General features: G+C 37.1%; 1 protein-coding gene across 7 annotated transcripts in view; it reads right to left on the bottom strand.

The window, feature by feature from the left end:
• Positions 1-268: 268 nt before the first annotated feature.
• Positions 269-16,180, bottom strand: part of pde1a (phosphodiesterase 1A, calmodulin-dependent) — a 342,865-nt gene continuing 326,953 nt past the window's right edge. For 3 of the 7 annotated variants that reach the window (XM_072261740.1, XM_072261745.1, XM_072261746.1), the window contains 2 exons: positions 3,631-3,768; positions 269-3,012 (listed from right to left, as the gene is read on the bottom strand). In XM_072261740.1, coding sequence (XP_072117841.1) covers positions 3,674-3,768 — 95 coding nt within the window. In that variant the 3' untranslated portion in view covers positions 269-3,012; positions 3,631-3,673. Of the gene's footprint in view, positions 3,013-3,630; positions 3,769-5,990; positions 6,404-16,180 lie in introns of those variants that run through there. The other 4 variants (XM_072261742.1, XM_072261744.1, XR_011886436.1 and 1 more) reach the window with 3 other exon arrangements.

Genomic DNA, 16,180 nt, shown 5'->3' with positions numbered 1-16,180 from the left:
TTTATTATTATTATTCTTTCTTTCTTTTTGTATTTGCACAGTTCATTGTCTTTTGCACACTGGTTGTATGTCCAGTTGCTGCACTTCCATTGATTTTATTATGGTTATTGGATTTATTGAGTATGCCCACAAGAAAATGGTGGCGTAAATATACCTTGATAATAAATTTACTTTAAACCTTTGAACTTTAGAGAAATTTTATTACATTACATTTTAATATATAAATCAGTAACAATGTAAAATGTTATTGTGTTTTTATTTCTTTGTCTTTGAAAAGGATTGAACAACCATGACAGAGGACAATGCTTTCTCTCTTTTGCATATAACTAATGAATGATACAAAAAGTTCAGGCTTTTTATTTACTTACTCAGGTACAACTATGTATATTCTGTACAATGATTGCAGCCAGAAAATGAAGAACAACTGCAGAGAATATTGAACTAATGCACAGAAAGTATCTGCCAGTTAAGCTACCAGTAATTTAGACCTGAACAGCAGTTTGTAACTGTTATTTGACATAATTTAATATTTTTTAAATTACTCCCAATTTCACTTTCCTGAGTGAAATTGATTCCATGACATTGTTGTCCAAAATTCGCAGGCAATCTCAAACTGTGGAGTGGGAATACCTGTACAGGTCTTTTGATTGGTTACTATGACATTAGCAGGAAGCCCACACAGAAACCTTGAAAAGCAGTACAGTAGTAGAGTACTGGCTTCATTTTATGAAGAAATAAAAATAAAATCTGCGTAAAGAAGTTACTCCTTGTAATTATCAGATATTTTCAAACTGTTTAACATAATGTTCTTAAATTCTTCTTGGGTGTCATATTCAGTCCATAGTAATTGTGTTATTGCTGATGAGAATACAATAAAAGAGCAGCCAGAGCAATAACTGATGTCACATAAATAAATACAATAAAAAAGAATAAATAAATCACTAAAAATAAGGACTAGACTATTCTGATTAAATGTATTGAATCATAAGATTAAATGATGCAGTATATTATTTTAATCTTATTTCATTGAGTTAAAGATTAACAAAGTACTCTGGTTTGTTATTTCTCTTAAACTCCACCATCGTTAATTAAGATTGCAAGAAAAACAATGCATTTTAATTTGTATTAATTAATAAATTGATATTTTTAAACTATTGTGTTATTGCTTTCTTGCCTTTTTCAACATGTTTCAAAATATCAAGAATATCCACTTTAGAATTGTTTATACTGTTTACATCAAACTTAAAATCAAGGTTCTTGCTCTGTATAAAGGAAATTGTGAACACTCTAGAACAGGGGGTCCACGGACCCCTCAGTTAATGGTAGAGGTCCCTGGCATGAAAAAGGTGGGAACCCCTGCTCTAGAACATTTAGTCTATACCTTACATTGGGAACATCTGATCTCCCTACATAATCTGGCTGGAAGATCAGCAGAAACATTTAAAGGTGATTTAGATGCTAAGTTCTCTAGGATCAATATTGATCTTCCATTGACACTGCAGTGAGAGGTGGGAAAATTGGTCTGTCTTTACATTTACAATATTTCAACCACATTTTAACAAAGTTTCTGTATTGATACAACTTGTAAGTATCAGATTACCATGGAGATTCTGCAAAATTAGCTCCTAGTTATATACAGTAGTCAAATATCCTTTACAACTGTCAATATTATATAATATTCCACATTGAAATGTGATTGTTTTCAGTGTTAAAACTGGACCGTGTTAGGCCTCCAAAGGGAAAATAATTTTGAAATAGTGAAGGTGCATGAACCTGCACATTCTCTTCCTTATCCATTAAAACCTTCATGAGAAAGTCATGGACACCCTACAGAAATGGCACAAATGCCATTGATGCTATTTTTCCAGGCTATTCAACTGAAGATGCAGAGGATAAGCTCCTGTAAGAATTCATCTCCAAATGCCCTTTATAATAAACAGATGTTATGGAGTAATTCTTGAGATGTCAGAATAAAGTTGCCATTGGTAAGACTCATTATCTTCAAGGCTGCAGAATTTACCTTAAGTTAGCAAAACAATGTTTTCAGTCCAGAGCAGATCAGCAATTAAAAAAAGAATATACACACTTAAAGAAAACTGGGCATTCATTCAGTACATTTTGGATTAATAAATTATTGAGTAGGGATCTGAATTTCCTTTATCTTTTATTAACAACATTACTATAAAGCTCTGTAATGGTTCATCAATACAACATTGAACATACAGTGTATTTACAAGTCTATGAAATATGTAAGCTGACATATTTATACATACGGTGGCTCTGGATTCTGCTAAATTTCATCTGAGTCACCATCAACGCACTATTGTTACCTCGGAAATTAGAACTTGTCCACTTAGGGGGTCATATTATCATATTAGGGACTGATTATTAAGAAGCATGCAAGGTAGGTCAAAAGGTGGCATCACTGTAATACTGTGACTCTTCTTAAATTTGTACTTGTATCAGTTTCAAAAGTCACTGTGCATATCAACAGAATCTGAAGGCACAGGGCCTCCATTTACTTTTTTATCCTAGAGCTGTTATAGCTTCTCATCAGATAAAACAATTATACGAAAGCCTGAAGACCTGCAACTCTTCCCGATGCTATAAACATCCTTCTCTGCTGCCAAATTATTATTTGTGTATTGTTTGTGTTTTGGTCAAGGAAATACATGTGTAAGTTTAGTCACTCTATTAAAATTTGAAGGTCTATAAGCTGATTTTTTTTATTATTAGCAAGTGCAAGTCCAAATGTCCTGCCTTATCTGTTGGATATTAAGCAACACTAGCCAAATGGGCAGGTTAGTGAAGAGGAAATTGTTAGATTAAATTGTTCATAGAAAGACGAAACTGGTTATTCCAGCCACCTGTTCCAAACATCATCTGAAAGGTCAATGCCATGATATCAAGTCCGATTTCCTTGAAGCAGAGCACCAGTGATGTTGAGAGGTGCTCAATAAAGGTGCAGTATTCATTTCTAGTCATTCCAGTGCCACTCCATGATCCATTATTCTGAAAGAGCAAATAAATATTTTCATATTACTGAAAATGAATGTTTAAACATTTCCCATTGCAATATCTATTAGTGCAACATATCATCTCTCAAAGATGGCTGTTGACAATTCTTTTGTTATAATACCTCAGATCCCAATGTAAAAAGATTGAATTCAAGAAAATATATTTTGTTATAATAAAGAATATAGTGTGGGTATAACTACGTAATCCATTCTCCTTCCCTGGAGGAGTCATCTAGCGTTCTGCCTTATTTAATCCACTTTCATTGTATGTACTCTGCTGAAACTGGATTACTTCTAACAATATATTGTTTCATAGCATTCACTTTTCAAAGCCTGGGGGTTATAGATGTTTTTAAAAGCATTGTGGCTCCAATAATATACAGTACATCTCAATAATGTGATAATAATTTAACAAAGCACTGAAATACAGTAGGCAAATATTGAGCTTTAAGCAAATATGTTTCATGCAAGTCTTCTGAATAATAAAGATAAAGAAGCATGCTTCTATGTGAATAAAATGGTTATAATATGATTGACACTTTCATTTTACACTCCTACTATTCTGGCTTCAAAATTTTCTAATCAAATTCAAGCTTAAAAATAATATCATTACCTCGTTCTTCATATAGGGCTGTATTCTTCAAAGCTTTTCTGAGCTAGTTGTGCATAAATGTAGCTTTATTCTCCAGTATCTCAGTAGCTTTGCTGTTATTTAATGACTCCTCCAAGTTCTTAATGTGTTTTATCTCCCCTGAAAGTAACAGGTTAAGTCTAAATCCTTTGACAAAATGGTGCGTCACACAAAAGGTGAAATACACAAGCTTGGGTGTCAGCATGATTTTTTGAAGGCCTTCCTGTTAATTAATGGCAGCACGGGAGCAGTCCTCTGATCTACATCACCCTACATTCACCCTTCCCATGAATATAGATCACATGAATCTTCCCATGCTGCCAGTGATTCAGCTTTGATGCACACAAGTTGGTTCTCTGTGGTTCAGATGTGGACACACACAAGCCCCTATGTACTACACAATGATTTGCATTGTGACAGCAAGTCAGCCCACATTAGTCCCAAAGGAAGAAGGCAGTGGTCTCAGTGATATGGCATGAGTATTTCCCAGTATTTCCAGAGTACTATTGTCCTATTTCTGTCGAAACAAAAGCTTTAATTTGCCCTCATCTGCATGTAATGGTTTCATATCCATACACCTGTTCCTAAAGTCACTATACAACTAAAAGAATATTATACAAGTATTCCACTTATTCATATGGATGCTTCATTTTTCTGAAAATGTCATGAAATGACTTAATTAATTATTTGATGCTAAGGAGTCTTTGAACTTGTGTTACATTGCAAAATAGCCATTGGGGTCCAATGCATTCTGCTTCGATAGTGACTAAAGGAAACTAAAATGTGATTTTGTCTGTAGGAAGAAACAAATCCTTAAGAGTAGATTTCCACTTGAATTCAAAAATCATAAAGGTTGGTGGCTATTTTTACCAAATCAGCTGAATTCAGCCAGGATGGTAACAACTATGTTCCTGGGAATTAGGGTGGGGAAAATCCTTGCTGGAAAATTGCATGAACGTATTTGGATTCAGTTGTAATTTGTTAGTTCCCACTACTTTCCAACAAGTTTGACAGCTGAGTGAGATACCAAAAAACACTTCTCATGGAATAGATTAATTCAAGATATTCCTTCCTTCCCTTCTGATTCTGAAATGAGTTACTATAGTGGGTTATGGTTGAATTGGTCACTCACTGATATCTCACCCAAATGAGCTGTCCACAGTTGCAAATGAAAAGAACCTCATCACAATCAGGACAAGATGCAATGGGATTGCCGAGGGCATTAAAAAGGAATTCATTCATGGTCCATAAAGGTTTTATCAGAGAAAACAAATCCACTGAAATAGAAAAGAATTCTGAAATTGTCAATAAAAGTAAATTTTTGGCTTTGAATTAAAGTGCTTAATAAATAAATTTTCACCATCGTAAGGGGTAAACTTTAGGGAAAAACACACTGGATCTATACAGAGCACCACAACAGCACCACAAGTATGTGTACTCAAGAGCTGGAAGCAAAGAAAGCCATAAACACCAAACAATCAAGTAGGAATGAAATACACTAGGGGAGAGCGTTGGACACCCACATTTTTAACCAATGAAGTGCTGAGTTCACCAGGATGCATGTTTCCGTGTTCACTCATGAGACGAAAGGGAAAAATAAGGACGCCTATATCATTACTTAAACCTGTTTCTCGAATCTACTTGTTCCTCATTGCAAGGCCTCTTCTGAATCAAACTCTGCAGGGGTTTGAAGCAAGTACTTATCACTTTCTCCTCTCCCTTCACCATAACCCAGTTCTAGGGTCTTTTCATCTTAGAATCTGAAGAACTGGAATGTTCCCAGTTGGACAAGCAAGGGAAAGAGGAATATATAGATAAAAAAAGAATCCATCATTTGACCTAACACTTGCAGCCACCAACCCAGAGACTAACATTGTGTGTAATCTACTGTAAAAGTGAGGACAGAGAGGGTGTTAGGCAGCAATTAGCACAAAAGAGTCAGGCTATCGTCAGGAGCCAGTTTTTCAAAGCAGTGCTTAAACTGCCTGGAATATGCAGGAGCTGTACTTAGCTGAGAAGGCTCTGGTGCGTTCTACATGCTCAACCTGGTCAGTGTGAAGGAACAGCCTGTACCACATGTTGTCGTTGCCTATCAGCACAGAAGGTGAGGAAGAGGACACAAAGTAGAGCAATTAGAAGAATGGAAAGTTCAACAGGAAAAAAAAAGGAGCACAAGTCTCTCTGAGTTCTAAGTCATCAATGAATTAATATTCAAAGTTCAAAAGTAAATTTATTATCAAAGTACATAGATATTACCAAAAGATTCATTTTCTTGCAGGGAAAAAAGGAAATACAACAGAATTTTATGGAAAACTTTACACAAAGACTGACAAATGCCATTGTGCAAAATAAGACAAACTGTGCAAATAATAGCAAAATACCAAATACATGAATTGTAAAGAATCCTTGAAAATGAGTCTGTAGAATCAGTTCAGAATATTGGTGAATGCAGTATTCCATGCCAGGTCAGGTTTTTGATAGTTGTGACTGCTTCTGAACTTGGTAGCGTGGGACCGAAGGATTCTGCACCCTCTGTCTGACAGTAGTAGCGAGAATAGGGAATGGTCAGGATGGTGGTTATCTTTGATGATGGATGCTGATTTCCTGTGGCAACACTCCATGCAAATGTACTCGATGTCAGCGAGGGCATCTCCAGTGATGGGCTGGATCGTTCTAGTCCATACTCATTCCACCATGGTCGTCTTTCCTACATCACTGACTATGCTGTCATAATTTTCCTGGCACAATCTTCATTCTAATCCAATTATAATACATACACAAATTAAATATATCACTCTCATTAGATCTCGTGTTTCTGTTTACCCTTCACCTTTGCTCTACAAATGCTCACATGAAATGCTTCGAGGAATCACAGACCAGTTCCCGAGGACAGGAGGGCATTCTGCCAACAAGGCCATTCTGGCTCTGTACAAGGTCCAGAGAACACAAACATCCATGGCGACCCATTTCCATGCACTCTCCCCATTGCCCTGAGAGCCTTTGTTTCCAGAAACTTATCCAACTTATATTTGAACACTACAACTGAAATCAAAAGAAGTGAGTACTTCTCTCTTTTACTTATTAGTGACCTTTGCATCAGGGTCAAAGTGAACTGGGGATGTCACAAACCTAGAATAAGACAACTCACTTTTGGAAAATCAATTTGAAACAGAATGGGAGCTGTGGCATTCTATAACTTGGTTCATTGGACCTTAACATATTGAACATCCACCGAGTTTTTTTGTTGCAGTCCAATACAAAATTCACTTTAAAAAATAGTTGAATATAACTTACTTCCAATTACTTTCTGGACATACACCTTCAGGGTCCATTGACCCTGGTTGCAGAGTAGATTTACAAAGAAGATTCTTGGATTTTAAGGGTTGAATTTTGTTCTACTACTTTAAAGTGTATTTGTTCCTTGGAATTGAGAAGGGTGTGAGGTGTTAGAATCACATTTTTCAAGAGATTAAAATAAAGTGATAGTGTAGATAAATAGAAATTATTTCTGCTAATTGTAATATAAGAATAAGACAGCATAGATTCAATGTGAGAGGCACGTTAGGAAAATATTCTGTATGCAAGGAGTTGTGGAAGTTTAGCATACTTTTTAGGCTGAGAACTGGTGCAAGATCAACTACTAATTTTAGGTCGCAGTGTGATGGAATTTTGTTATTTAAAAGTGATGTAAGCTAGGGAAAGGGTAGATGTCTAGAGATAGGCCACTAATAAGTAATGGTATTACTGAATCGTGGAAATGTTGTGAGGGACTAGCTGCTTCAGCTGTCAGAAAACTAGCAATTGTTGAAAATGTGCCACTGCCCAACAGCAGTGGGAAAGTGTTAAACATGTGATGGTAATTCTTTGCCACTAAGTTTTTCTCTGGATCTAATTTCTAATTAGTATGGTACTGAGATTAAAATAGCGTAGGGTCTGACTTGCTGAGAAAATCACATTTCCCCTGGAACAGAATAACAGGTAATGTAAGAATTTAGAAGATCAATGCTTACAAACATTAAATTATGCTATCAATTCTATAAATTAGTGAGCGTTGGAAACATCACTTCCAGTCTTATAACTCCTAGTTAGCAATACATTAGCCTAATTTCTAAATATATAATGAATGTTATTTAGTATATTTTACCAACTTCTGAACTTAGCATGGATTATTTAGGAACTATTTGGAGGCTCACTCCAGATAGTTTCCCCTTACCACCTCTTAACTAGTTATTTTGTTCTCACTTGTTAACCACTCATTTATGCATCCAGCATTTTGGTGAATGATTATAAAATCTAACTTGAACAAAGACAATTGTAAAACAAAATACTTCCTTTTATATTTTATATATTTTTATTGAAGGTGTCTGTTGGTGAGGGGATATAGTGCTGATGTTTTGCCTTGATGTGTTCTTATGGTAGGGGCTGATAAACTTGGGGCATTGGCTTTATTTCTTCCTCCACAGATTCTCCCTGACCCACTGAATGTTCCCAGCACTCTCCATTCTTCCAAATTTCCAATAACTGCAGTGTTCTGTACTCACAATTCTAGTATGATTTAAAAAAATATTTCCCTCCTTTTTGCATCTACTTGCAGTATATCTTTTCCAGATTAATTAACTGCCATTAACACGACTTCTTCATTCTCTCAGTTGAAATCATTCCATGATACCATTTTCTTTCCAGACATTCCCTTAATTCTATTCCCAGTTCTCCTTTTCTCTGTTTTCTAAAATTTCCCAGCTCTCTGAAGAAAAGTCATGAACCGCACTATTATCTTCGTTTCTCTCTCCGCAGATGCTGCCCAGCCTGCTGAGTATGTTCAGCATCTTCTGCTGTTACTCAGATTTACAATATTTTCAGTTGTTTTATGCTTTTTGCTTGTTGCTGCAACATGACTTTATCTTTTGCATCTATTTTAAATCAAATTGCTATACATTTACATATTTATATTTAATTGACATACAGCCATGTTCAAATTGAAAAGGTGGATACTGTAAAACTCCAGATCTGAACTGTTCATTGAAACCAAATATCATTATAGAACAAGAAAGCACGTTCATAGAGATTGCCAAAAGGCAAGTTCACTCCATCTGACACAGTTAGAAGAGCAATTTAAAAAGGGCTTGAACTTCTTACGTTTAGCCATAATTATTTCTCTGAGAAGGCAGGAAACATCTTCTACTCTTGTGTAACATTAAAAAGAGTTGACTCATAAAGGTTGCTTTCAGTATAACTTAACTTTACAAGAGTGATGTCAAGAGTGATGCTGCGGTACAAGAGGAAATATAAAAGAAATCACATTATGCTGAGAGATGAGATGGAATTTAACCATTTGATCTAACTTTTGCACTTCCATCAATGCAAATAAACAAGTTACTTTTTAATTGTTATCTTACTCAACATTCATTGTTACTGTCATTATTATAAAAGCAGTGTATGAAGAGCGCTTGCCAAGCGGGAACTGATTTATCTGATAGGAAAGGACAATTGATTCAAGCATTCAAACAAGGCGAATGAAAATATTAATAAGATTGGCATTGATAAGAAAATCTCTTGTTCTCCTTTATTTTCCAGAAATATGGTTATATTGTTATTTAAGGCAGCTTTTTATATTTAATTAAGTTTTAAAATTGTAATTTGCTTTCCCAGTGATGACCAGCCAACAAAGCCCACAGACCATTGCAACTTACAGCAAAGAAGCTAATTGTTGGTGCAATACAATTGTGACCCCTTTGCCCCAGCGTCATTTCACAGCATTATACTCTTACTTATTTAAAGTAAATTTCAAGTAATCCAACAACACTGTAAAAAAAAATCTGCTGACTTCTCTCCTGATAATAAATTTTAAATTGTTATTTTCTCAAGTTCCCAGTGCAAGGATATAGTGTTCTCATTCCGCGATCAAAATGCTTCAGAATTTTAAAAGCTTCCATTAAGCTCTCTGATAAGTGCTCCAGTAAAAAAAGTCCTAGCAGCTGTACTTTCCGATTTCATCCTGCTGAATTAACCAGAATTGCTCCTTACAGCTGTAAAGTACTGTATGTCTCATAAGTGGTGTGTGCAGGGTAATTAATGTTTTGCATAAACTCATCATAATCTGTGTTTCATTGCACAAAACTCCAATTTTATTGGCATTTTCCTGGCTTTCTCCAATAGTAATTGTACTCTCCAGATTATGCTGATGAGCACCTGGTACACTGTTTATGCAGACCCTTTCAAGATCTTTCCATTAAGTGTGTTCTCATATTGATTTTCTTTTGCCGGAATGTATTAACTCATTATTATCCATATACAGTTGAGTCTGCTTCCTGTTTTCTCTATTAACCTGAATGTCATCCTGAGGTTGTCTTCCACCTCTCTCATCTGTTGACAAACCTGCTGCTTGTGCACGATTAGTTATTCACCATGTGACTAACATATGCATTCACTAAAAATACAAATGAACCCGTCACTAGCTCACTGAAGGAATCACTTCAAAACCACACGCACTTACCTTAACTTTCTATTTCCGTATCATTAAAGTATGTCTGTGTGTGTGTGGAGGGATGGTAGCTGGGAAAGAAAAGGTGTGAGAGGGTAGGCTACATGGCATTAGCCATTTTGTACAGAAAATGTCAAATGCAAAGACTGCATTGAAAATGTTTTTGAGGAAATCAATGAGGACACAATTAGAAAATGCACTAACGATCAGCATAGCGTCAGGTAAGGATGGTCTCACATCACAAATCTGGTGGTTTTTAAGAACATTACAGGCCGACCCTGGGTTACAAATGCCCAGCTTGTAGACACTCTTACCCTCAAATCAACTCACATAGTATTATTAAATTCAAAAGTTTGACGTATGTGCATACATTCCTTCCTACAAACAACAGAACTGGCTTCCTCTCTGTTTTCAGTTTTAGTAATTATTCCTTCTCATTATCCTTATGTGCTTTCAATGGCATTACACTACTGTCAAAGTATAGCTACTACATCGACTGGTTTTTGTGTATTTTTTAACTTACAGAGAAAGTCAAATTATAGATCTCCGTAAAGTATGGAACACATTCATTACCCGGGGATTTCCTATACTGACATATTGAGCAAGTAAAATGTATCTTACATTTATTGAGCTTAGTGGGAGGGCAACATGTGACTGGAAAAGTTATTGGTATACAAAGAAAATTATACAAATTTTTAGACTGAAAAGAGGCTGCATGTGGGAACTCATTGGTCGGGAGGGAAATTTAAAGGCCACTGACGAGGCATTGAAGTTCATCACTGATCTTCAAAATGAATTCAGACTTATAGGAATTTCTGGACTCAACAGAATGAATCTCTTGTCACAATGCCCTGCTTGTAAATGGGCCTCCTTGGCACATAATTCCCCCAACTTTGGGGGAATTGGTGGAAGAACAATCCCTACTGAGAAAGCTATAAAGGAATTATCTTATGAGTTGAGAGGGTAAGGTCTATTCTCACTGGAGTTTAGAAGAATGAATGATAAATTTAGTGAAACATTTTAGAAGCGGATGGGGCTTGACAAGACAGTGGCTGTGAGGATATTTTCCAGCATGGGGTAATGTAAAATTGGGGTTATAGAGTTGTAATGGAGTATCCTTTCAAATTGGAAATATGAAGATTTTGTCACTGAATATATTCAAAACCAAGGCATAGAGACATTAATCTTCAGAAGAGTGGAGGATTATGGGGAACAGACAGGAACGTGGAGCCATAGGCAAGACTAGGTAAGACATTATGTTATTGATCTGTTAATGGTTTGAACCACATTTAGGCCCAGTCATACTCCAGTTTAAAAATATATAAACCAGAAATAGCAGGAGATATTCAGCAGATTTAATGCTGCCTCAACTGAGAGAGAAACAAGAGTAACATTTCAGGTTGATGGGCTGATGAAATATTCTGGGATGAGATCATCAACCCGAAATATTAACTCTGCTTCGCTCTTCACAAATGAGTATTTCTGGTGTGTTTTTTTTCATTTATTTCACATTTCCTGATCTTTTGTCTTTTACTTTTCTAATGATCTACAGCTTTGGTCAGATCTTTTAAAACACTAAAATGCATTGGTATATTTCAAAAATGCTAAAACGTTTAAAATTTTAAATAAAAAAGAAAAAAGAATTAAAATACTCTTGCACTCTAAAAATCTAAATTACTAATACACTGGAGATTCAAAACAAAATTTAAGAAATGACATGTATCATTATTTTTATTTTAGGAATCTATGTAAAAATATCCTTTTCCATTAACCACTTACCCAAGACTCTTGCAGTGTTCTCTTCCATTCAAACCAAGTGGGAAGATTAGTTTCACCTAGTCTTCATCAGCGAGAGTGGGGTGTAAGTAAAGGGCATTATATCCAAGTCATTGCTTCTACTTGACCTCCAGAGGAGTCTAGTACTGAAGCACAGCCAACCTCACACAGTGGCAGCAACATCTGCTGTTGGATACAAAATTGGCTTGGTGGATAGTAGTGCAGGATTGTTTCTCAGAATGAAGATTGATGACTAGTGGCGTACTGTAAGGATTGGCGCCAGGTCCTTTGTTGTTTGACATGTATATTCATGGGAATGTGAGTGGCATGGTCAGTTTGTAGATGATGGTTTTTTTCTGGTTACCAAAGGATAAAGGTCAGTCAGGAACACGGGCAACACACACAAAACGCTGGAGGAACTCAGCTGGTCAGGCAGCATTCCTGGAAGGAAATGAACAGGTGATGGTTCGGCCCAAGACCCTTCATCAGGACTTCAACATTCGGGCTGAGACCCTACATCAGAACTCTGACCCCATCTGGAATGGGAGGTAGAATTTAACTCAGACAAGTGTGAAGTGATGCATTTTGTGAAGTTAAACTTGGGTACAACACGGTCAATGGCAGGGCCCCCTGGAGAGCTGCTGAACAGATAGAATTTAGGGTAGACATACACAGTTCCCTAAAAGTGGCAGCACAAAGGTAAAGGATGGAGAGCAATAAATATGACATCCTTGCCTCAACTGGCTAAGGCACTCAGCGAACTAAGAGCTGAAGTAATATGTTGCAGTTGTATCAATCATTGGTTAGGCCAGTCACAGAGAATTATGTGCAGTTCTGATCATCACACTACAGAAGGATGTGATTAAGCTGTGTGGGTGCAGAGAAAATTCACAAGGATTTTACCTAAATTGAAGGGCTTGAGTGATAAGGTGAGATTGGATATACTGGGTCTGCAAAGGAAGTGCACCTCAGAGATGAGTGCTTAGCCCATACTCTACTCTCTCTACATTTACGATTGTGTGGCTAAGCACAGCTCAAATACCACCTATAAAATTTGCTGATGATACCATGGTTGATGGCAGAATCTCAGATGGCAATAAATTGGCTGATGTTCTGCAGGGGATGGTATTGGGACTGCTTCTGTTCACATTGTATGTCAGTGATTTGGATAACAGAATTGATGGCTTTGTTGCCAAGTTTGAAGATAATACAAAGATAGGTTGAGGGACAGGTAGTGTTGAGGAAGCAGCAAGTTTGCAGAAAGACTTGGACAGATTGGGAGAATGGACAATGAAATAGCAGATGGAGTATAGTGATGGGAAGTGTGTGGTCATGCACTTTGGAGGAAGGAATAAAGGCTGAGCCTACTTTTGAACTGAGGAGAAATTTCAAAAATCAGAGGTGCCAAGGGACTTGGGAGTCCTTGTGCAGGATTTTCAAAAGGTAACGTGCAAGCTGAGTTGGTGGAAAGGAAGGCAAAGGCAATGTTAGCATTCATTTTGAGAAGACTAGAATATAAGAGCAAGGATGAATGTTGAGGCTTTATAAGACATTGGTCAAAATTATGAGCAGTTTTGGGCTCCCTATCTAAGAAAGGATGAGTGGGTCCTGAGGAATTTCACAAGAATGGTTCCCGGAAAGAAAGGATTAACGTTTGAGGAGGGTTAATGGCTCTGGGGCTGTACTCATTGGAGTTCAGATGAATAAAGGGGGACATTATTGAAACCTACTAAATATTGAAAGGCCTAGATAGAGTGGATGAGGAGAGGATGTTTATTATAGTGGGTTATACATTTTCTATAACTAGAGGGCACAACCTTAGAACAATCATCCAATTAGAATGGAGATGAGAAGGAATTTCTTTTGCCAGAGGGTGGTGAATCTGTGAAATTAATTGTTATGGATGGCTGTGGAGGTCAAGTTATTGAGTATATTTAAAGCAGAGGTTGATAGGTACTTGGTGGCAAAGGTAGGTTCAGGGTGACAAAGTTTACAGGGACAAGGCAGGAGAATGGTTTGAGAGGGATAATAGATCAGTCATGATGTCATGGCAGTAGACTTGCTGAGTGGAGTGGCCTCATTCTGCTCCAATGGGAAGGTGTACGGGACTGAGATTGATTGCCTGGTTGAGTGGTGTTGCAACAGCAAGCTTGCACTCGCCATTAGCGAGACCAATGATTTGATTCTGGACTGAAAGAAGGGGACATCAGGAGACCATGCGCGAGGTCCCATTGATGGGAAATGGTGGAAATAATGAGCAGATTCAAGTTGCAGCAATCCAACATCTCAGAGGATCTATCCTGGGCCCAACACATCAAGGTATAATCATGGAAAGGGCATGCCATTGGCTTTATCTGTTAGAAGCTTGAGGAGATTTGGCATGTCATCAATGATGTTTACCAATTTCTCTTGATGCACAGTGGGTGAGCATACTGGCTGATTTCCTGGTATAGAGGCTCCAATGCAGAGGGTCACAAGAGGCAGCAGAAGGTTATGGTTTTAGCCATCTCAACTCTCTCCACCATCAAGAACATCTTCAAAATGTTCTTGATGAAGGGTCTCGGCCTGAAACGTCGACTGTACCTCTTCCTAGAGATGCTGCCTGGCCTGCTGCGTTCAGCAGCAACTTTGATGTGTGTTGCCTGAATTTCCAGCATCTGCAGAAATCCTCGTGTTTGCGTCTTCAAAGTGTGATGCCTCAAAAGGTGGCATCCAACACAAAGACACTCAGCATCCAAGATATGCCCTTTTCTTGTCACTACCATCATGGAGGAGGTACAGAAGCCTGAATACTCAATGGTTTAAGAACAGATTCTTCCCTTCTGCCATCAGCTTTCTGAACAGCGCATGAACTATTTTGTTAATTCTCTGTTTTGCACTATTTGTTTTTGTAATTTATATATTTTTATATTTTTGCACTATACTGTTACAACAGCTCAACAAATTTCACATCATATATCAGTGATTATAACGCTAAGATTAGAGAAAGCACAGGTAAGGTAGATAGTCAATGTCTACGGCTGTCTAAAATACAAAGGAATTAAGTTAAAGGGCTGGGTAACATTTAAAGGGCGGTTAAGGAGTAAGTTATCACACAAAGAATAATTAGTATCTGGAATGACAGCTAGAGGCTGTGGCGAAGTCAGAAACAGTAACAGTAAATGTGGTGAAGCTAGAGGGTTGGTTTCTATGCCTCTATGATTCTACAGCACAGTACAGGCCCTTTTTCCAAATCTATCTGTACATTTGTATGAAGAACACAGGAGTTGCTGACACTCACAGGAAATATAGCAATTTCTACTACATTCGCCTGCGAAAACTGGGTCCAAACATTTTTACTTTATGGCTTTTCAGGTCAAACAATGAGGAATAATCCAGTCAAAATCAAAGACGTTTATGTCACTTTTAGATCATTGAGATTGTTTGAGGCAGAAGTGATTCAACAAGGATAAGTGCAATTAGAAAAGGTGTGGGGGAAAACAAGAATCCAAAGAAAGGAAAAGTGTTGAAAAAAGAGCCTTGATAAAGCTAGATTACACTAGAAATATGATGGTGTATGTCTGTAATTAAAACCCATCTGGTATCCACAGTGAAGTTGTGATCTTTTAATCTCAGGATTGATCCTTAGCGAGCTAGTTTTCATTGACATAAACCAAAATGACCACCAGAAAGCGGACAGCATAAATGGGGTTGATTGATAAGTTACTGTGATCCTTGAGAGAAAATAGATTGAGAAAATGTGAAAGGGGGAAGGAAATGTGGGCTGTTTTTTTAAAAAAAAATCTTATGATAAGGGGTACAGTTGGAGAAATATTCAACATTAACAATAACACCTTAGCTTTTAACTCTAAATGAAAACTGATTGGATCACCAATGGCAAAGCACATGCTAAGTTCCCTTGGTCTATAACATCAACCACTGACAACTTATCCTAAACAGTCCTCTTCAGATCTAAGAAAGTTTCATTTACACAGCTTCATCCAGTTTGGAAAAAAAAATACATGTCTTATTGTTGTAACATTCAGTCCAAACAAATACTGAGAGAAAAACAGAAATGCTGGAAGAACTCAGCCTATCAAGCAGGATGTGGGGAAAGGGAAATCAATTGACATTTCAGGTCGGTGGACTTTCTTCAGAACTAGAGGGATGAGTGGAGGTTTTATAGTTTTTATAGCAGAGTTGGAAAGAAGAATGAGATGTAGGACAAAAGCTTATATGGTGATAGGCTAAGATGATCAGGTGTTAAGGTGTGTGAATATTGACAGTTTTAAGATA

This window comes from Mobula birostris, chromosome 6 (genome assembly GCF_030028105.1).
Source record: "Mobula birostris isolate sMobBir1 chromosome 6, sMobBir1.hap1, whole genome shotgun sequence".
In the NCBI taxonomy this organism is placed as follows: domain Eukaryota; kingdom Metazoa; phylum Chordata; class Chondrichthyes; order Myliobatiformes; family Myliobatidae; genus Mobula; species Mobula birostris.
Note: the sequence above shows the minus strand (reverse complement) of the source record. Positions and strands in the feature narration are given on the sequence as shown.